Source organism: Nanorana parkeri, unplaced genomic scaffold, assembly GCF_000935625.1.
Source record: "Nanorana parkeri isolate BGI_ZX_2015 unplaced genomic scaffold, ASM93562v1 scaffold32, whole genome shotgun sequence".
Classification (NCBI taxonomy): domain Eukaryota; kingdom Metazoa; phylum Chordata; class Amphibia; order Anura; family Dicroglossidae; genus Nanorana; species Nanorana parkeri.
The window spans coordinates 2,115,773-2,138,159 of NW_017306300.1; the positions used below are offsets into that span (position 1 = coordinate 2,115,773).

The 22,387-nt window shown below is 42.9% G+C and overlaps 1 protein-coding gene across 1 annotated transcript in view; it reads left to right on the forward strand.

Annotated features, from left to right (window-relative positions):
* LOC108796925 (otopetrin-3-like) overlaps window positions 1–22,387 on the forward strand; it is a 39,077-nt gene that overhangs the window by 12,098 nt on the left and 4,592 nt on the right. Inside the window, exons 2-6 of the mRNA XM_018568485.1 lie at window positions 6,672–7,022; window positions 11,027–11,163; window positions 13,116–13,174; window positions 17,031–17,140; window positions 19,162–20,369. Coding sequence (XP_018423987.1) covers window positions 6,674–7,022; window positions 11,027–11,163; window positions 13,116–13,174; window positions 17,031–17,140; window positions 19,162–20,369 — 1,863 coding nt within the window. The 5' untranslated portion in view covers window positions 6,672–6,673. The remainder of the gene's footprint in view (window positions 1–6,671; window positions 7,023–11,026; window positions 11,164–13,115; window positions 13,175–17,030; window positions 17,141–19,161; window positions 20,370–22,387) is intronic.

Here is a 22,387-nt window from a genome sequence, read left to right on the forward strand (position 1 = left end):
CGAAAGTTATCAGTGAGGTAGCAGCTCAGACGGTTGTAAGCTGGGCTTTCTAGGAGTTTGGAGGAAAATGGGAGCAAGGAAAGGGGTCTTAGGTTGTTCAGACTGGTGAAGTCCAGTGAGGGCCTTTTAAGTATGGGGGAGACCAGTTCATGTTTTTAGTGGGAAAGATAACATGTCATTAGATAGGGAAAGATTGAAGATATGAGAAAGAGAGCACAGAATAGAGCAGAAGGGTAAGGCGGGTGTCAGAGAAAGGTTTGGCAACCTCCTTTGAAATTAGAGTATCAAAAGTTAAATGTAGGGTAGAGTTGATGAGGACTGGATGAGAGTGGATTGACGACAGGGTGAGCGTGAAACCAGGGCCGGCCTTAGCAGTGCGGCCGCACAGGGCGCCATGGCAACAAGGGCGCCGTGCGGCCGACACAGCTCGTCCTGGGGGCGTCTTCTCTCCCCCTCACCGCTGGGCGCTGGCAATCCGATATGACAGCGCTCCCTCGTCCGCCCCCCCTTCAGGGGGGGGGCGCAGGAGGGAGCGCTGCCTGCTGTCAGGATGGCGGAGCGGTGAGGGGGAGAGAAGCCGCGCCCGCAGCTGTCAGGATGGCCGAGCGGGGAGGAGATCGGAGCCGCTGTCATCCTGTCAGTTTCAGGATGACAGCGGCTCTGTGCGTGGCAGAGCGGGGGATCGGTAAATATCAGTGATATTTACCGGTCCTCTGTGTGAGAAGGACAAACACTGGAGCGATCGTCTGATCACTCCAGTGTTTGTAAATAACTGGGGACACATAGTGCTATGTGTCCCCAGTTATGAATGAACAGGCTGTGATTTACATCGCAGCCTGTTCATTCAAGATTTCACCAATGGGGAGAAGCACTCAGTACAGAGGCTCCTCCCCATTCAGAAACTATTGATAGTGAGTATGAATGGGAGGAGCCTCTGTACTGAGTGCTTCCCATTCATTGAGTGCTGAGGCTGCTAAAAAAGAAATTGAGGATTTGGTGTCCTCAATTTCTTTTCTATTTTAAAAGGGAAATGTCAGGGGTCTGTTTGGACCCCTAATATTTCCCAACGCCCCTCCAACAGTAAAAAATAAATAAAAAAATAAAAAAAAAATTAAAAATGATTTTAACTACCTCCCGGGCCGTTGTAAAAAAACGGCCGGCCAGGAGCTCTCTAGATCTGAGCGGGCGTCTTTAGACGTCCGCTCAGCCACGCCCCCTCGCGCGCACCGCTGGGCGCTCGCGAGCGGGAAATGCCCGTTATTTGAAAACAGGCAGCGATGCCTGTTAACATACAAGCGATCCGCCGGCTATAGAGCCGGCGGATCGCTTGTATGAGGTCCCGTGAATTGCGCCCTCCCCGGCTCCCCCCCTCCCGCTGTCAAGCTGGTCCCGGGCTCTGCTGTGCCCAGTGCGAGCCCGGGACCAGCATATGGCCTCTGTCACAGGGGATCAGAGGGAGCTCGGTACACGAGCTCCCTCCGGTCCCCTCTCCGCTGTCAGAATGCGGAAGTGGTGTATATTACATCACTTCCGCATTCTTGTGTCACTCTCCAGCTTCAGATGCTGGAGAGAAGCTGATGAAGCAGATCTGTGCTTCATCAGCTTCTTCAGGGGGGTCCTAGGTGACATTAGGGGTCTTGGAGACCCCTGATGTCTCCATAAAGAGGACCTGTCACATATTTTGCTATCACATAAGGGGGTTTTCTAACCCCCCTATGTGATAGCAATAAAGTTTCCCCCCCAAAAATGTAAAGTTACAAATAAAAAAGAATTACATTTTTTTTAAAGTCCCCCCCATACATACACGCATGCAAACAGGCGTCGGGTGCGCATACGTGTGAAAACGACGATTTCGCCCATTACGCCGCACATGTTACATATCGCCGCGAACGTCGGAATGAGAGCAATAATTGTAGGGCTATCAATCACTGATAACACTAAACTGATGAGCGGTAAAAGCTTTTAAAGCGTCACCTATGGTCAATTTTGGGCATGGTCATTTGTTGCGATTTTGCGCGTGCGCGCAATTACATGTTTGGGGTCTAGTTACCCGACGTGACCCCGTCTTTTTATATTTTACCAAAAATATGGGTGATAAATGGGTGTGGTTACTGGGGGTGTGGCCAATAAAGGGTGTGGCCACTGAGGGGTGTGGTGAATGAGGGGCGCTGTAAAGCTTTCTCGCACAGGGCGCCTAAAGGCCTAAGGCCGGCCCTGCGTGAACCCAATAAGGTTGTGCTCAAAGAGATGAAAAGGGGGTTGAAGAGGTATCCTTTCTGTTAGGTCAAAAGATAAGTTTAGTTTGAGAAGCTAAGAGGTAGCTGAGGCATTAGCATTAACAGGGATATTAAAGTCTCCAAGAATGATAGTGGGTATTTCAGAGGAAAGAAAGTGGAATAACTGTCCAGGTGGTCAGTTCATAAATCAGCAATCTTCAGAGAAACTCAAAACTGGAGAAGAGCAGAGAAACAGGTGATGGAAGAACTTAAAAAGTGTTTTGTAAGAATAAAAGGATTTATTCTTGCCCCCTTGGTCTGGGCAAGTGAGTTGTGGCCACCGGTGGCAGCAGGAAAGGCAGAGTCAGATTCTTAAAGCCAGGTTTCAGTTATGGCAAGTAGGTTTAATGAGTTGGAGATAAAAAGGCCATGGATACCATAAAATCTTTAAATAAAGAATACATTAAAAAAAAGACCCTGGACAGAGGTAAGCTTGTTACAGACCGAGCGGGCATTCTCAGGACACATGATAAGAGGTCACTGGTGTTTGGAAGCATAGGGAAAAGAAAATAGAGTGTGTGGATTTAATTTGCTGCCCGAGGAAGCGGGCTGCCAGGTGTGGAGGTGAATGTTAGATAGCAGAGGTCCAGGATTGGGGGAAATTAGGAAAAGTCGAAATTAGGAAAAGTCGAAGGGTAAGGGAAATGTGATGGGAGCTAGTTTTATATGAATACACGTCTCTCTGTCCTGAAGGTTATGTCAGCACAATGCACTAGCTTTGTCTTTGTTTAATAGAAACTGGACCACAACCTTAGCTATGCCAAATGCCTGAAGCATCTACTTGGTTCAGATTATAGAGACACTGAATCACAGTCCATTATGCCATCTATTTTAAGGCTCAACCACCTTTACTGTGCCCAAACTCTAATTACCCCTTATTCAATATGTTAGTCATACTAAAGCTAAAATTGCTTGCTTTGCATTGGCAAGGCAGCCACTAAGTGATACATAATCTTGTCTTCATTATTAAAGACATGAATAATCACCAGCTTCATTTTGATCAGGCTGTAAATCTAGTATTGTCATTAAAGTGCATTTGAGCATGAAAGTACAATCCACCTCAAAGTGTCTCCTGGGTCAGTTCATACACATAGCAATGAAGGAGACAGGGAGTGGACACACAGACCTAAGGGAGAAAGGGAGAGAGAAAGGGAAAGAGAAAGGGAATAATGATCTGGCAGGGAATACCATGCCTAATTGTTTTGTTCCTTTGGAAACTGGATCATGAAACTGTCATCTAATGCCTATGGGCATCTTAACATTGCTCATTGTGTCACATTATGTCAGCCTTTTCAAAAGTTTTAACACCTGTCTAGCCTATCTGACAAGAACTAAGCTGCAGTTAATTTTAGACATATTGAGGTTAGAAGAGCTTGCTTTGTCTTGGTCACTCATCAGGCCACTGGCTATTTCATTTGCTATGACAAACCTGTCACCTTGACACTGGTCATTATCTCATCCATATTAAAGGATAGAGATTCCTGCAGTACAACTGGAAGAGGAAGGGGCAGCTGTAGGGCCAAACATGTGCATTGCATGCACGTGTGAACGTGCTGACAAGAGGTGAGAGCAGAGTGATGACTTGAGTGTACTGCTGCTCTTTCACGGTAAAATCACAGGTTGGGAGTGGAGAGGTGACCTAGCTACTGCCTGGCAAGGCTCTGTAAATCTCCGGGCTGGATAAACAGAAATGTATATTCTTTGGCAGGTGACACCACTCCCACACATATACAGCATGTCAAATGCGTTTTGTAGTTGTTTGCCTGGAGTTCAGCTTTTAAAATATTATTTACTACAGTACTTGTTTTCCCTGCATACAATGTTCCACATATTTTTAGCCTGTTCATATCTTCCATTTCCCTCTATTGGCATTCAGCTTGTTAGTATGTCATTTCAATGAAGTGAAGACTTTTTTTCGATCAGCAATGTGCATCATCTCATTGCGTGTACTAAGTACAGACACACCTAGTTTTAGCAAGCTGCACTTAATTAGATGAAAAAAACAAAACATTCTTGCCACTCTTGGTGAGCAGGGGAGGATCAAGGAAAACATTTTTTTTCATCCGATGCTTGGCTGTCAACCCAATGCTTGTATACAGCTTTAATGTTCCCCCTCCCCTTCCTCCACCACTGTTACCAGCTATCCTGGGCTCTGCTCTCCACCATGTGGCTTGCGTGGGAGTTTGATGCTGGATCAGAAGGAGATCAGCACACTTTCAGTAACTGAACTCCCCTCCAATCACTGAAACCAAAAGCTATGACGATTTTGTCACTTCCGATTTTACGCTGTAATTTCTCGGTCTCAGAGCGGCATTCGGCTCAGCTATTCTGCTCAGTACCTCTGTGGTACCGAGCAGAATAGAAAAAGTAGACAAAAAAGGAGAAAATGATTGGGCGGAGCTAGCATTGACAGTTAGCTCTGCCCAACTGTTTTATATTGGACGGGACCAGCTGTCATTACAATGATATCACGGCGGCTCCGCCGAGTTCTCAGTGTGTAATGACAGTCCAGCGTCCCCTGTTTACTAGGTAACCAGGAGATGCTGAACTGTCATTACACACTGAGAACTCTGCGGAGCCACAGTGATATCATGGCAGCACCGCCAGGTTCTCAGTGTGTAATGACAGTCCAGCGTCCCCTGTTTACTAGGTAACCAGGAGATGCTGAACTGTCATTACACACTGAGAACTCTGCGGAGCCACAGTGATATCATGGCAGCACCGCCAGGTTCTCAGTGTGTAATGACAGTCCAGCGTTCTCTGGTTACTAGGTAACCAGGAGATGTTGAACTGTCATTACACACTGAGAACCCGGCAGAGCCGCCATGATATCATGGCAGCACCACCGGGTTCTCAGTGTGTAATGACAGTCCAGCGTTCCCCTGGTTACTAGGTAACCAGGAGATGCTGAACTGTCATTACACACTGAGAACTCTGCGGAGCCGCAGTGATATCATGGCAGCACCGCCAGGTTCTCAGTGTCCCCTGGTAACCAGGGGACGCTGATCTGTCTCTGCATGCAAGTGGCCAGAGCCAACCGTGAGATGACGGCTGGCTCCGCCAAGCTGTCAGTAGCAGGTTGTCGGCCGGCCGTTCCAGCTTCGGCTTTCACCTAGGCTCAGTCGAGCCGAAGCATATGCCTTCGGCTCAACTGAGCCGCTCGGCCAACTTCGGGAGCTGTACGGGCTCAAGTTAATAGCCCATACAGCAGCCCTTCGGTTCCACTGAACTGAAGGGGTCATGGGGCCGAAGCTAGCCGAAGGATCAGCCGAAGCTATGGCTAGATCCTTCAGCAGCTTTGTGAATAACACCCATAGTACTAAGTGTCCCCAGTTAGGAATGAACAGGCTGTTAATTCATGAATTTCTGAATTAAAATAAATACAAAATGTAAAACAAAATTAAAATAAATAAAAAATGTAAAACAAAATAAAATTATTAAAAAATAAATAAAAAATGTGTAAAAAAAACTAATGAAAAAAAGCCCAACCCCTCCCTTCCCCCGCATAACATACACATATTGTGGTACACACCATGCACATGCGCTGCAGTGCGTTGTTAGAACGCATCGCAGTGCATTATTTTTTTTCTTTAAAAAAACATTAAATTAACTGTGGCAGTGCATGGCAAAGCTTTGTGATGCATTGCCATGCGTTGTGATACCTTGTGTTGCAATTAAATATACACCTGTATCAACACAAACACCAAAACAATTTATTACATAAGTCGCTTATTTACAGTTTTGCATACCTTCCTTTTTTTACATTTTCGCAAAATGGTGCAATTACAAATTTGCTAATATTTGTTATTTATTAACTCAATACAGTTTTATCTTTTAGATGTAGTCAGAAAATAATTTTTTTGTGCACGGATACTGATTTTGGTGTGTTTTAACAATTGAATTGTGTATTTTTATCGGTTTAATATTAATTTGAGAAACATGTGCGCAATTATCACAGGGCCTACAAATTGAGTATCACCATCTTTTTATTTTACCGGGCCTACGCTTTCAGAAAATATATGGTTTGGGGGGTCTTTTACAAACGCTAGCAACCCAGCCGTTGAAAATCAAATCAATGGGAAAAAATTGCAAAAATGGCGTGGCCAGCTGATTTGAATGTTCCGGAGGGCTTGGCAGCGAAAGGGTTAAATAAAACATTTTCATTACATAACTTATTTTAGACCCACTGATGTCATCACTGTTATGCTATACAGGGGATGGCCCCTACTTCCTGTTTGGGGGACCTGCTTGCACTTGTACAGATAGTGAACTCGTAAGTGCTCCTTTGGAATAAGATTTGTCAGCATTCAGCCCTTGCTCAAGAACTCAGAATGATCTGCCTTTAATGTGTTGTGTAATGATTTAATACATTTATTTACATTTAATCTCATCTAGATATGGTTGCTACAGATCTCAGCCAGACTGTTGCCCAAGACCGTGTGGGTTTAGGATATGAGCATTCTTGGCTTCACCGGCACTGCCCTTCTACCCCGATTCACCATAAGAGGGCAAGAGGATCTGGCCGACTTTTCTCTGGACTCGTGGCAATGAATGTGATCTTTCTGGGTGCTGCCCTTATAAGCAGTGCGATTCTCAGTTCCATGCCTCCGCAGAACTCCCATATCTTCTTGTCAGCGTTGATGCTCTGCAGCTCAGGATGGATACTCTTCTATCTGCTGAGGACACGCAAGAAACCATTTTCTGTTGTAATTCAGGATCACCATGCTGGAGCATTTTGGCTAAGAGGTCAGTAATCATATAGTATATCACCTCCTTCTCATTTAAATCAATCTCTAGTTAATAGCTGGGCAAGGTAAGAGACCTGCCTGCCCCACTCACCATAGCTCAAAATGTTTTTCTTTTGTACGTCTGTTGTTTCCTTGATAAAGTTCCTTACAGAGCTTTGATCTCTAAAGCAGCCTTTCTCAGCCAGAGTTCCGTTGAACTTTATGGCTCTTCCATAGGTTTCTAGGGGTCCCTTGAGCGACAAGGAATATCTGCCTACCAGTAAAGTAAGTACTAACACAAATGATCTTTTGGGCTATCTGTTAGGGGGCCATTCTTCCCCAAAAGCACCAGTGTAAAGGGGTTCTTCTCCACCAACCACTTATCTAAGAAGACACTCCTTCACTGACCACCAATGTAACTGGCACTACATGGGGACTTCACTGGCCATCAATGTGAGGGAACACTGCAATTTTCACACTCTTCCGTCAGAGTTTCTTTTTTGGCCATTATTAAAATTTGTATAATGTCATTATTATTACTGAAATAATGTTGGGTCTCAAATACTCTAGGTATGCCATATTCTTTATTCATTAATTTATTCTCTTTTCAACCAGTGTGCTGTGGCACCCTAGTGTGCCTTCTGGCTTCCTGAGGGGTGCCTAGAAATTTTAACCAGCACCATGTAAACCACTGACACTAATCCAGGAAGAGTGGGATCCATTCAAAAAGTTCTCCTCTGTCCAAGCCTGCTTTGCCTCTTACCCTCTTTCATGCTGCTACAGTTGTGGCTTCTGATCAAAAGGGGCTATGTGAAGGGGGCTTCTGATGTGAAAAGGCGGGGTCCTGATGTAAAGGGAGGGCTTCTGATGTTAAGAGGTCTCCTGATGTGAAGGGGGAGGGGCTCTGTTGCAAAGGCGTTTCTGATTTGAAGTGGGGACTTTTATGTGATGGGAGAACCTCATCTTTATGTGTGTTTCTGCATGGTATCCTTGCTGAAAATCCATGCCAGACCTCTATCTGTAATAAGGGTCTGCTATGGGTTTTGGTGGGGCAACACGTTTTTTTTACATTTATGTTTTTTATGTTTTGGACTCGGGTGCCTCAAGATTTTGCATACTTTTATAGGGTGCCATGATCAAAAAAAGGTTGAGAAACGCTGCTCTAGCAAAGTTTATCTCCAAAGTTAAAGTATATGTAAACCGAATCAGTAAAATCTCATATAAATCTTAACATGTTAAAGCATATCAAAACAAGAACATAAATATAATATATTGCAGCTAACCAGTCTTTAGATGTGTTGGTTGGATACGTTTTCTTTTTTAAAGTTAAACTAATCTGAAAAGTAATTTTAAATATGTTTTAACCTGCCAATTTAATAAAAATCATACCTGGTGATCCTGCTATAAGGTCCATGTGCAGGCACTTCCTGTTATGGGGTGACAACGCTCTGTCCCTGGCTGGCTGCCAGTTTTTCTCCTTCATTGTCCCCCTGTCACACACTCTCCCAAAGGAAGCTACAAGCAGCCGTGCCAACCTTTTAGATTGTAAGCCCTCACGGGCAGGGCCCTCCTTACCATCTTGTCTTGAATGGTATTGTAATTGTAATGTCTTCCTTACATTGTAAAGCGCTGCTCAAACTGTCGTCGCTATATAAATCCTGTATAATAATAATAAATTTATATAGCTCTGACATATTCCACAGTGCTGTACAGAGAACACTGAGCCAGTTACACCAGTCTCTGTACAGAGGAGCTTACACTCTAATGTCCCCCCACAGTCACACACTATTATTATACATGTATATAGCTCTGGAATATATCGCAGTGCTGTACAGAGAACACTGAGCCAGTCACAACAGTCAAGCTTGGAGCGGTAAAAGTTAAAAAAAAAGGGGTGTAACAACAAAGGGAAATGGAAAGGGTAAAATTATACAGCAATCAATGCAGAATACCACCAACTATAGAGCACTACAAATCCCAGCAATAATACATTATACAGCACAATGCAGAATACCACCAGCTATAGAGGAATACAACACATCCTAGCAATACATTATACATACAGTGTATAATGTATTGCCGGGATTTGATGGTACATTATACAGCGCAATATACCATTTGTGATGCTTCCTCTCTATGGTGGGCTCTGCAGGGGTCTCAGGTGGGCTGGTCAGGGCTTCATCCCCCTCTCTCCCTCCCTCCCAGCTCCTCTTACCTGCTCCTGGTTCCTGTACACCTGGCCTCCTCTGCTGCCGGACTGGAAGTAATGTCACTTCCGTCCGGTCCCACATCAGACGAGCAGCTGTGATCCAGCAGCTTCGAGACAGGCTGGGGCCCTGCACTGCTAAAGGCAGGCCTTCTCCGGCGCTGCGGGGGCCTGGCCGCCTCCTCGCTTTTCACTGTCGGACGATACTCGTGTAAGGGTCCCGGGCGGGCCCCCCAGGCTGCCTGGGCCCCTTACATGAGTATCGGCCGTACCCCCCTGATGGCAGCCCTGTGGGCAGGCATGGTCCAATGTTGTCTTTATCAGGGAACACCCTGAAAATGAGATGCAGCAACTGCTGGAGCACGTACATGTAGACAGGGAGTGGCTGCAGGAGATCAGTAGCACTGAAATGCAAGATAGGATGAAAAAAAAGTAAAACTATACTGTTTGTTTATTTATTTATTACAGGTATTTATATAGCGCTAACAATTTACACAGAGCTTTACACAGTGCACATTCACATCAGTCCCTGCCCTCAAGGAGCTTACAACCTAAGGCAGGGCTGGATTCCCGGCAAGGCCACCGAGGCCCAGCTTCGGGGCGGCACTGAGCAGAGGGGCGGCACAGGTTTGAATCACCCGACACCCGGAACATAGAGTTAATTGATTAAAAAATTCAATAAATTAAAATTAAAATAAAATAAGAAGAAATAATTGAATAAAAAAACAAAAAAAGTGATAAAAATAAAGAATTGAAAAATTAAAACTAGCCCCACCCCAAGACCAGGTTCCACAATACGACAGGAGGGGTCTATTCACTAAGCTGCCAAAGGATCTATCCGAAGCTTCGGGTGATCCTTCGGCCAGCTTCGGCCCCTTTTTTTCGACAAAAAAATAAATAATAAGCATAGGAATTCATAGCTACATTCCTATTGGCTATTTCAATTTGCAATAGCAAATAGCAAAGTAGCTATTGCACCCACCCACTGCTGCTGTCAATCAGCAGAGGGGACCTGCAGCTCTCCATCAGGTCCCCTCTACTGATTTAGTGAATCTATTTATTTATTTATTTTGTTCTGATGGCAGCCAACGACTCCGATATCAGAAGAAAAAAAAAAGACAACAGAGCAGGGAAAGGTTCAATCGAGCAGGGTAAAACTTTCCCGGGAGAGTTTGTGTTTTTATTTTATTTTTTCATTTTGACGGCAGCAGAACCGCCTGGCCAATAGAAAATAGTTGGGCGGAGCTAGCTGTCACTGTTAGCTCCGCCTAATCGTTTTCTATTCTTTTTTTTCTACTTTTTAAACTTTTTTTCTATTCTGCTCGATACCACAGAGGTATCGAGCAGGAATGCCGAGCCGGATGCAGTATTGTGGAACCTGGCCTTGGGGCGGCAAGGAGAATAAATCCGGCCCTGCGTACAAGCCTGAAGTGAATAGCCGAACAGTGTTCGGCTCACTTCATTTGGGGTCGGTTGTTCACTCGGCTGCCAATGAATCTACCAGCATGTCTTTGGAGTGTGAGAGGAAACCGAAGTACCTGAAGGAGACCCACACAAGCGCAGGGAGAACATGCAAACTCCTTGTGGATAGTGACCTTAAAACAAAGGCTATTATTTAATATGCACAGTGCTTTAGCAAACTAAATGTCATTCACTTATGGTTTACATGTGCTTTAACCTTTACATGGCCAATTTATTACAAGCAGTACCCAGTTCACTTACATAAAATGAAATGAGAGAATACTGTATAGGTAGACCTGCTTGCACTAGCAATGTGACTGAACTTAAAATCAAGCATTAACTATTCTCTTCTACAGCCTCTCTCATTCTGTTTGGGCTCTGTAGTCTTCTCCTAGCTGTCTTCAAAATTGGCTATGATGTAACCCTAATAACATGTAAGTTACCAATGGACATTGTCTTCTCTGTCATGGAAGTCATCTTCATTAGCACACAGGTAATTGAATATAAGAATGTCAATTCATGCTGGGTAAACTAGACAGATTTGTAACTATTTGCAAAAGTTGAACTCCAGCCAAAACTTTTTTTTTTTATAGACTTCAGAATTGTAAATACTTTTGTTGTCTTATTTTGGGGGGTTTTTCACCGCTGCTTGTGACCTTGAGAGATTTAGTCTTGTTTTATTATTGGGAGACTGAAATACACTCATGCCCATAATTAGAGCAGACCTGTGACACTGAAGCTGTCACATAACTGCTCTATAGATTGAGAACTGAGCGATCACATACTGCTGATCAGTTGCCGATCTTCTCCCTGCAAAGAGCGGTGACGATCACCGCTCCCTGCAGGGATTCCCCCTCCCCTTTCCGCTCCTCCAGTGTTGATTGGAGGGATGGATGTGGGAGGGGGCAACCACAGCTGGCTCTGCCTCTAGAGAGGCAGAGCAAGCTGATAATCAGGTGGTGGGGTGGATCCCAACAATATTGGCGGAATCTTTCCTTGCCACAGTCCGGCTCTGTGCTGTCATAGTAAATGTCCTCCTGCGATCCTACAAAGAACTATGAACAAAAAAGTTGGGCAATAGCTCTCTTTTAACTTGGCCATAACTGGTAGATTTTCATATAAACCTTCATGTGAAAAATCTTATCAGAACATTCCATAATGCCATCAAAGCCTTGATGAGTATTGTTCAAAATTTCATTTGATTTTAGAATGAATGGAGTTTCCTGAATGAAAACCACATTCACTGTTAGAATTTCGTTAGTTCAAGAAAAATTCTCCATCCTGCTCCTTCGACTTTGGTTTTCACTACAGTCAAGAACGGCCATCACTTTGGTCCCATTAACTATTAGAAACTTGAACAAACGTTCCTAAATACATTTTTTTAAACTAAGATCTACTGGTGTATGGCCAGCTTTACTTCCTGCTTTTGTGACAGTAGGACAAGAAATGAAGGGAGTGGTTGTCACTAGTATAAGAACACACAGATAATATTAATCTGAAGTTCAAACCTTTCCCTAGTTGACTATCAGAAGTGTTTTGTAGCAGTCTTATTACTGTAGAGAATTCCCATCATTTCCTGTCTTAAAAGAAAATTAGAGTAGATCTTTCCCCATGGTGACAACAGAGCTTATATAAAAACCTGGCAGCTGTTCATCTTCACTTCTACATACCGAACAAAAAAAGGTGGCATGTGAAGCTCAGTGCGTTTGTCAAATCACCAAGCGGAAGGTATTATGATTGTCATAGGTGTACATGCTGTATTTGTAGAAAATGGTAACCAAACTCAAGCAACATCATTATATTACTACTGTGGGGGGCATCACTGGATACATGCATGGGTAGAGTCACAAAAGAGTGCAGTTCATAACTTCTGTATACGGAAAGTGAAGATACCAATTCTTTTTTTACTGGGCAAAACAATAAAAGGTTCATGCCTGAGAAGTGAGCTGGCAATATACAGGGGTGTATCTATGGTAAATAGCACCTATGACAAGCACTGAAATTGTGCCCCAGTCCAAACATCTGACAACGCAGTTCCGACAAACACATACAAATTAGAGCTGCTAGGCCTGTATGGTTGGTGCAGAATAAGGACTGTACAGCACTGCGTACAAAGTGGGGCAGTGTGGAATATAACTTGCACAACAAGGTGTATTGGATGATGTGGCACGCACTAGGAAATGCACAGCATGGGATATGGAATGAGACAGTGAGGAGTATTTAAGGCACAAGCATGGTATTCAGAATAAGGCGGAGCAGAATAGGGAATGTACAGAATGGCAAATAGAGTATTCTAGCACAGATATTTTTGTACCTTAATGTAAAATAAAATATAGATAACTTGATAACAGTTAACAAACATTTGTGAATCTGGTATAAATAACATTCAGTGTTAAAAGCTAAAAGTAGTGTGTGTGTGCAACTCATGATATGCTTTCCTTGCAGACATGTTTTTTGTGGCTTTCATGCCGGGACTGTGTGCAGATACATCATGACGTAACCAGGTGGGTATGTAAAGAGAGAAATGTGAATATCAATATAGCAGGGCTTGTTAACACTAATGGATAAACCCAGCTATTTTCTGTGCCATTTATTGTGGAAAACAAAAGCCAAAGTGGGGTTTTTTCGTGAATGGTACCCATTTATAACTGGCACAGATGGTGTACATTTCAAGCACAGGCCTTTGAACTAACTGTAAAGAAAACTTGTAAGTATATACCTGCTAGAAGTTTTACCAATACTACACAGCACACAAGAAACCTTCCTCTGGGTCAAAGCATTGTACTTTTCACTCTACACAAACAACTACCATACATGACAGTTAATATAAGCAATGTATTTTCTATTGGCCACCATGGAAATGGCTATAGTAATTACACCGGGAGATTTACTCATCCTTTCTATCCAAAAGACACAACAGGAAGTAAAAGGAAATGTGCGGCAATTCCCTTTTAGACAATTGTCACTGAAGCAGGTATCCCAAATGGAAGATGTAGGCATTGATTTACTTAAGGCAAATAGGCGGTTTACTTTGCAAGGGAAATTGCACTTTGCAGGCAAAGATTCCCTTAGCTTGGTAAATATGGTGAAATTTCACTTTGCAAAGAATACCAAATCATGTTCATGGAAAATTTAACAAAAACAGTAGTTTTGATTGCACATTTGGATTGGATGATGGAAGTCAGCAGAACTTCACCTCATTCACTAAACAGAAACTTCTCCTGCAAAGTGCAAATTCCCTTGCCAAATGAACAACCTACAGTAATACCTTGGTTTACAAGTAACTTGGTTTGAGAGCGTTTTGCAAGACAAGCAAACATTTCTGAAAAATTTTGCCTTGATATACAAGCAAATGTCTTGCAATAAGAGCAAAATTTTGTAGAAAAGCGCCACCCGAATAAGGCTGTAGCTGTGTGAGCGATGAGTCTGTTTAACGACAACACAATGTCACATTGGATAGATTCCTTGTTAAGGTTTCACGAAATGAAAAAGATTCCATTGAGTCAAGAGATAGCAGTGATTCCGTTAGTGATAGTGAAAGTCGTCCTACACAATAATCCTTCTCTCTCTCGTCCCCCTCACACCAACCACAAAGGTATGGGTAATTGGTTTATTTGTCTTTATATTTTGTACAGTATTATATTACAGTACAGTATTGTAATCATTTGTATATGAATATTTTTGGGTTGTGGAACGAATCATCTGAATTTCCATTATTTCCTATGGGGAAGTTCGCTTTGATACACAAGCGCTTTGGATTACAAGCATGCTTCCGGAACGAATTATGCTCGTAAACCAAGGTATTACTGTATTTTCATTTACTAAATCAACCCCTTAGCCTCTATTTTGGGGTTCTAATGACAACTATAACATTTTTAGATTAATCATTCTATTGTGGTAACAATGGCCACTAGGATGAATACCAAGGGAGTTCCCCTTAAAGTGAATCTAAATATAAAAACTAATTTTAATACATTGCATCTTGCCAGTCATTGAGTGTTGTGGCTGCATTAGCTTGCTTTTGTCAGTTTTTTTCCTTTATTGTCACCTGATTATCCCTTTGTGTCTGCCCTAATTTCTCCATTGTGTCTATGGTGGCAGCTATGGTTGTCACATAATGTTCAGAACTAAAGGGAGCCAAACCAAAAGGTGAAGAGTCCAAAAGTGTATTTTAATTGTTTCCAATTTAATCAAGCAAAAAGCAGCCAATGCATTTCCTGGGCAACAACACAGCTTTTTTGTCACAGTCTGCTTAAATTATGGGGATGAGTGTTTTTTAGTCACCCCATAATTTTTATAACATAATGAGTTAAGAGGTTTCTTTCAAATCCATTACACAACTAGGAAAAAAACAGCTTGGAGTTTCACTATCTATAAAAATCGATCTGCTAGATTGCTGGAAAACAATTTTCAGTTACTGCTTTAGGTATTAGAACAACTTGTTCTTTGAATTGTTTATGGATGTAAAGATTATGAAGATATTCCAATTAAGATTAGGAAGTTGTGACAGCCCACACATGTAAAAAAAACGGCCACATACAAATCTGTATTTTATATTCTAATTTAAATATACAGTAAGGGCAACACCCAATAAAAAGTGGGGCATTAGAAGAAGAATCTGTAGTATAACCGAAAAATTGTTGTATATGTGTGGGGGAAATGTCTTCATAACTGTTAAAAAATTCAAAAAACTCAAACAAAAAGATTCTGCATTAAGTTTATGTTCGTGTTCTATGTCTGATGTCCCATAAGTAATTCTGGATTTCAAGCATCTTTTAATAGAGAGAAAAAAAGGTAATGACCTTGACATAAAATCAAAAAGGCTTGCTTTTCATAAGAATTCAGCCAATTAAGTCAGTTGGAACCAGTAACATCACAGACTTACCATGTGAATTGATAGATTGTTCATGATAAAGGCAGGGGAGACAGTTCTTCTAAAATGAAAATGTTAATTAACGTGAATGTAAAGGACAATGTTTGTTTGTTTTGAAGAGTAGGAAGTGGTATTTTTTTGCTGTCTGTGTCTCAGCTGGGGAGATTAACCTCCATGAGAGAAAACCTCCAAATGGGGGCACCTGTTCCTATGACAGCTAAAATAGGTATTCAGTTCACTTTGGAAAGGTTTCCTTTTTTTCCTGTTTTCTCTCCAGAACAAGAAATTAAGGAAAATCTCTCAAGTTGCATACATACACTGCAAACAAATATCCTAATAGGCAGGGCCGGTGCTAGACTATTTTGCACCCTAGGCAAGACCAGCTATTTGCACCCCATCTCGCGGCACGACCTCCAATGCCCCCCCACCCCCCTTGCGCAGCCCCATTCTGCTGCGGGTTAGCTTCTGCAGGCAACAGGTGGATGTAATTTAATTTTGAAATAGCCAATAGCAGACCAGTTATTGAAACCCCACCCACTGGGCAGAGGAGCGAACCTGAGAGAGAAAGTTGTCTCTCAGTTATGCTCCTCTGCTCAGTGGGCAGTTGCAATAGCCAGCCTGCTATTGGCTTTTGCAATTTGAAATAGACGGGGGGCGCCTTGGAGGGTGAATGGTCAAGGCTGCGCCCTAGGCAGCTGCCTAGTTTGCATAGATTTCACCCTTCCTTACTCTATCTAAAACTAAAAAATTGAAAATTCATGTCCAAAAACACACTGTAATTTTCCTTTCCGGACTTGTCTCTATGGCAACACACTAGTGGGTTAACCCCTATACCTCTCCTTCAATTAAGATCACATACCAATAAACTAAACAGCCCTCCCAGAGACAGAGTTCTATAACTAGATACTCCTCAGTTTTTAAGCTGGGTGTTGCGAGATGCCATGGAACCATTTTCCAGACATCTTGATGGCATAAATGATATAATTTGAGGAGTTGACTGTAAGAACCTCTTGGCTAAACTCCACTGTGGTAAAACAAAAGAAATCTACATGATGAAGAGAAATGAAAGTGTACAGAGGACCAGAAAGCCACTTTGCAGATGGTCTCTCCAGCGGATATATGTCTGGAGCTGCCCAGGAAGATAAGATACTGCACATGGAGTGAGCAGTCACCTCTTCTGGCACCTGCAGAGATTTAGCTCTATAGGTCTGGTGAATTACTTTAATGATCCATGCAGCAAGTGTTCTGGAAGATGCTTCCTTCCCTTTATTCTTCCCTTGCGGGATGATGAACAGAGGTTTAGAATGCCTGATTGAGGCAGTGGCCTCCAGATAGGCCTGGTTGAAGGAGAGGTATGGGGGTTAACCGTTAGGGACATGAAGACATGGAGACGTCAGGAAAAAAGTTATGGCTGTACATACACTTTTAATATCCTGCTGGCATCCTACTGTTCTATCTCAGCACTCATTTCCGTTTTATGTTTTCAGATGTGGCATTATGCTGTCATTGGCCACCAACTTCCTGCTTTGGCTTATGGCTGTTATAAATGATTCAGTGCACAGAGAAATTGAAAGTTTACAACCAAACAGCACTTCAGGCAAGTGAAGCTTTAAAAAGCAAAGTGACATTAACAAATACCAACTTGTAGGTGGACAAATTGGTAAAAAATAAAATAATTTACAAACAAAAGCAGACTCGATGGACCAAGTGGTCTTTTTCTGCCATCACCCTTCTATGTTTTTATGTTAGCTTTGAAAACCAGGGATACATGAGAATTTAACATTTGTAGCTTCAAATATTTAAACCCAAACTCCAGCTAAAACCTTCCATTAAATTTTGGACAGAGATGGCAAGGGTTAAAGATTTTTATTGCCATCTGTGTCCTTTTTAGGGTGATATTCCCTTGCTTCCTGCCAAGATAGGAAGTGATGGGAAAAGGAGTGATGTCTCTAATGGGAACACAGACAAAAACACATTTTTCTTGGTGGCAAGGATTAAACCTTCAGACAATATTTTACTGCTGTCCATGCCTTCCTTTTTGGATACATGCATGAGAGGAGCTAGATCTCAGATTGTTCACACCCAGTGTTACAAATGATCGTTTCATTGATCAAGCTGAATTGCATCGGTGAGGTTGTTCACCTGTACCAGAGCATCCTCAACAAATGGAGAGTCCCGTGAAAAGTCCAAACATGCAAAAAAGGATCCACACCAATGGTCATAGAGTCCAGAATGTTTTTTGTTATTGAATAATGAAGAAAGAGGGCCAAATAATGTTAGGGGTTCAGACACTTCCCCTTCATGAGGGCTATGACATGTAAAAAGAATATAAAAGTTTATAAGTTAATACAAAATAATACAATTCACCATATAAATTCATACTGAAAAAACTATTTTAAAAAGGAAAGAAATATCTATTTTTTTTTAATTAAAGAGAAGTATTGGGAGAGTAAAATATATTGTTTCCAATACTTATTGCCAGAGTGTGACACTGCAGCTGTCACATGCTGGCTCCAAAATCAAGAGCTGGGCGATCATGTGACCGTTGATCACTAAGCTCACGGTCTTCTCTATGCCGAGAGTCATTACTGTGGTAACTGCACAAGCATTGCTTATGGCAGAGATTCCCCCCTCCTCTCTTTGTTCATCCAACGCTCATTGGAGGGACAGACAGGGGAAGGGGCGGGCACATCTGACTCTAGAGAGGCAGAGCCAGCTTTCAATCAGGCAGCCAGGTGCAGTGCAACTCCGTGCTGTCAGCATATAACCCTCTGTCTTTGGGTCATAGGAGTACATTAGTAAATATACTTCTGTGACCCAAAAGAGAAGTAAAGCCAAAAAAAGTTTGGCTTTAGTTCTCTTTTGATTTTGTAATAAATCCACATAAAAGGTAACCTTCAGTAACATCATTTTGTGTTTTAACAGTATGAAGATGACTTTTTACGTGGCGATATTACAACATTCATTTTTCTTTTAAATAGATTTGTTTTACATTAATAGTTCATAATAAGGATTTTATTATTTCATATGAACTTATATATTCTTTTTAATTGTGTTGTAATCCTGATGAGAGTGTCTGAATCACCAAAATGCTTTAACTCACTTTGTTCATGAATTATTTAAAGAAGAACTCCAGGCAGAAATATTTTCTCAATCTTTGAAGTGGGGCTACCCCCGCACTACGAGGGTTAAGTCTCCTTTTCATCTAGGGACGTAAATGACACATTTATATTCACCTGACCCTCACTGCTGATCCTCCACCATCTCTGCTCCTCCTACACTGTATTGGATGTGATTACTCACAGGACTTTAGACAGCTGGAGCAAAGGAGAAGCGAGGCTTCAGGGACTGGTCGAACAGCCAACTGGCTCCGAGGTTCAGCTGAGTATATCTTTGTTATTTTCGTCCCTAGACGGCAATGAGCAGTTACCCCCTGCAGTGGGGGTATAGCCCCATTTAAGTTGGAATAACGGTCCTCAATAGTGCCACAAACAAAAACTAAAACACTGACAGCAATTTTAACTCTGCACCCTATCCAACATTTTTTTAAAAATGGCTGGCGTTAGACTTAAATGCATGGGTGGCATTGGTTTTCCTGTTTTCTGTTTTGTACAAAAGCTAACCTAGTCTCATCTTCTCTTGTAGATGAGACAAGTGCCTGTTTATGCCTAGAACAATCAATATGTTGGTCCTTTCAAAGAGGATATGTGACGCTGTTTCCATTCAATTTGGAGTACAGCCTTGTCTGCACATCAATGCTCTACATAATGTGGCGGAATGTTGGTAGAAAAGACGTTTCTTCCTCTGCCTCCTCACACCCAAGGCTTCGCCTTCAGGGAGTTCTTTATGGCCCAGTTTTAGGTGGGGCTGCATTGATGGTGGGTTTTTGCATCTTCTTGCAGTATCAGGTGCAGGCAGCTTTAGGAGATGCTGCCCCCATGTCATTTATTCTATATTATGTCTACAGTGTAACTCTGCTGCCCATCATGCTGATCTCCTGCATTGCTGGGATAATCGCACAATCCTTTAAGGAAAAACAGATGAGGGGACAGTCAGAAGAACAAAGTGAGCATGATGAAAACAAAAATGACTCAGATAGAGCAACCAAACAACAAAATAAAAACCTGTGCAGACACAGGCACGTGGAGAAGAGCAAGGATGACGAACAAAGGGGAGTGGATGCAGGGAAGCACAGAGAGCAAAAGGTAGAATATGAATGGACGGATCAGGAAGAATTTGAGGAACACAAAGGAAATCAGGAAGAAAGTTGTGAGAAATGTGAGAAAGAAAGCGGAAATTTCAGTGAATGCATTCCAATAGAGGAATTGGTAAAAGAAGACAGAGCAGACCATATTGACCCCAACCACCATTATAGGACAACTAAGAAACAAATTATTGTTGAAACCAGCCCTGACTTTGCAATGTGTGCCTGTCAAAAACCTAAAAACTACACTCGCAGTCTAGATATAATACTGCTACTGGCAGCTTCTCTTGGACAGTTCTGTATCTCTTATTATTCCATAGTTGCCCTAGTGGCTAGAAGTATATGGAATCTGCTGAATAGCTTAAAACTTGCATACTCAGCACTCATGATCTTGCAACATATATCTCAAAACATCTTTATAATTGAGGGCATGAGAAAAGAGCATCATGGTCCTAGCCACTCAACAACACAAGAAGAAAGCACAGAGGAAGCTTCTCGTAGAATGTCTTTGTTAGAAATACGCAGAGTGTCCTTGGCTTATCTGCAAAGTGTCGGAAGACTCAGTATTAGTCGCAGACTTGTGAAGGAGATCGCACTTTTTCTAGTGCTCTGTAATATAATGGTAAGTGAATAGCTCTACAATGATTCTTAAGTGATATTTTTCTTTTTATTAAAACAAAGTAGTATTTAACCCCCCCTTTTTTTTCTCTTTAAAATACTTTGGTACATGTTGCAAACATACACCGATCAGCCATAACATTATGAGAGGTGATGTGAAGAACATTGATTATATGGTCATAATGGCACCTGGAATTAGGTGGGATACATTAGGCAGCAAGTGAAGATTTTGTCCCTGGAGTTGTCCCTGAAGTTGATAGAAGCACAATAAATGACCAAAGGGCCAAATTGTGATGGCTAGACGACTGGGTCAGAGCAACTCCAAAACTGCAGCTCTTGTGGAATGTTACCGGTCTGCAGTGGTCAGGAGTTCAAGGTGTTGATTTGGCCTCCAAATTCTCCAGATCTCTCTTCAATCGCGCATCTGTGGGATGTGCGGGAAAAACAAGTCCAATCCATGGAGGCTCCAACAACTTACAGGACTTATAGGGTCTGCTACTGATGGCTTGGTGCCATATACCACAGCATACATTCAGAGGTCTAGTGGAGTCCATGCCTCGATGGGTCATGGCCTTTTTGGTGGCAAAAGGGGGACCTACTTAATATAAAGGGAGGTGGTCATAATGTTATGGCTGATCGGTGTATACTGCAGTGTGTTTTCAAAACATCTGTTCCCCGCCACTTACTTTGCTTCCCGGAACTTCCAGGTAAGGCGGCCAATCACTGTAAAGGTCACATGACTGCCATGGAACTACAAGTCCCATAATGCCTTTGCTCTATGGCGCATATGTGACCAGCTTAGGAGTTTAGCTGGCAGTCAATCAGTGTAGGAGAAGCTTGTGATTCAGCCATTCACACTGTTCGGAGCTGCCTAAGCATGTGGACGTACAGAGTGTGGGCACGTCAGGCTGCAATGTGGGGCAGGAGGGTGCTCATCCGGTGGCTCCGGGGGACCCTGGCACCCTATAAGTGGAAGCAGAGGCTGTCATTAACAGTTTAATTCAATTATTTTAGTTTTAGGGAGAGGATAAGAATCTCTGTTTTTTTACTTGCTTGCTGTCTGTGTCCCTCTTAGGGAGGTTTTGCCTCACTTCGTGTACCACTGGATATTGGGGGGGGGGGATCTCCCTTACAGGGACAGGGAGGGCAATACATTCTGACATATTTTCTAACTCTCTTCCACCTTAACCCATCCTGAAATATCTGGTTCTTCATCTAAAATGAAAATAATAAATACAGCCAGTATTATTTATCAAGCAATAAAGACAGTTAAAAAGATTGCTAAAAATGTGAGCCCCCCTCAACCCAAAATATTCACAGCCAAGCAGATGGTAGATATTCAGCACCATTGCTACTGTCCCCGTAACAATCTACCCATGGCTGCACATTGCAAATTGCACATCTCATTAGTGCAAGGAAAGTTTAGAGTTACTGGTGCTACTTGTTCACCTGTGCCATCTGCTGGACATTCCTCATCACTTCAGCCTGGAGCACTCAGCACTTGAGCTGACTTGAACATCCCTTGGATTCTGCTTTTGCATGCCACTTGTTTCTTGACCACACTTAACTAACACCTACCCTGACCTCCATCCTGCCTGACTTTGTCCTGCTACAATTCTGTATTATGTTTGGTTCTGCCTTTAGTAGCTCCAGGGAATGCCTGACACACCAGAGTTGCACCTCAGTAAAAGCCCTCTGCCCCCTTCTTATGACACAGAGCCAGGGCCGTGGGAAGGGTGAGGCGAGTAAGGCACTCGCCTTGGGCTTAGCCGGGGCCGGCCTTTGGGGCATGCTAGCACAGGGCGCTATGACAACAGGGGCGCCAGGCGGCCAACACAGCTCGGCCTTGGGGCTGCAGGGAGTAGAGGGGCAGCACAGCCTGCAGCTTCTCCTCGGATCCCCGCTGCTCTCCCCCGCCTGTTAGAGGCAGCGGGGATCTGTGGAGAAATGGAGCGCTGCAGGCGTCAGGATGGGGGGACGGAGGAGGGAGCTGTCATCCAGGATGGCCGAGTGGTGAGGAGA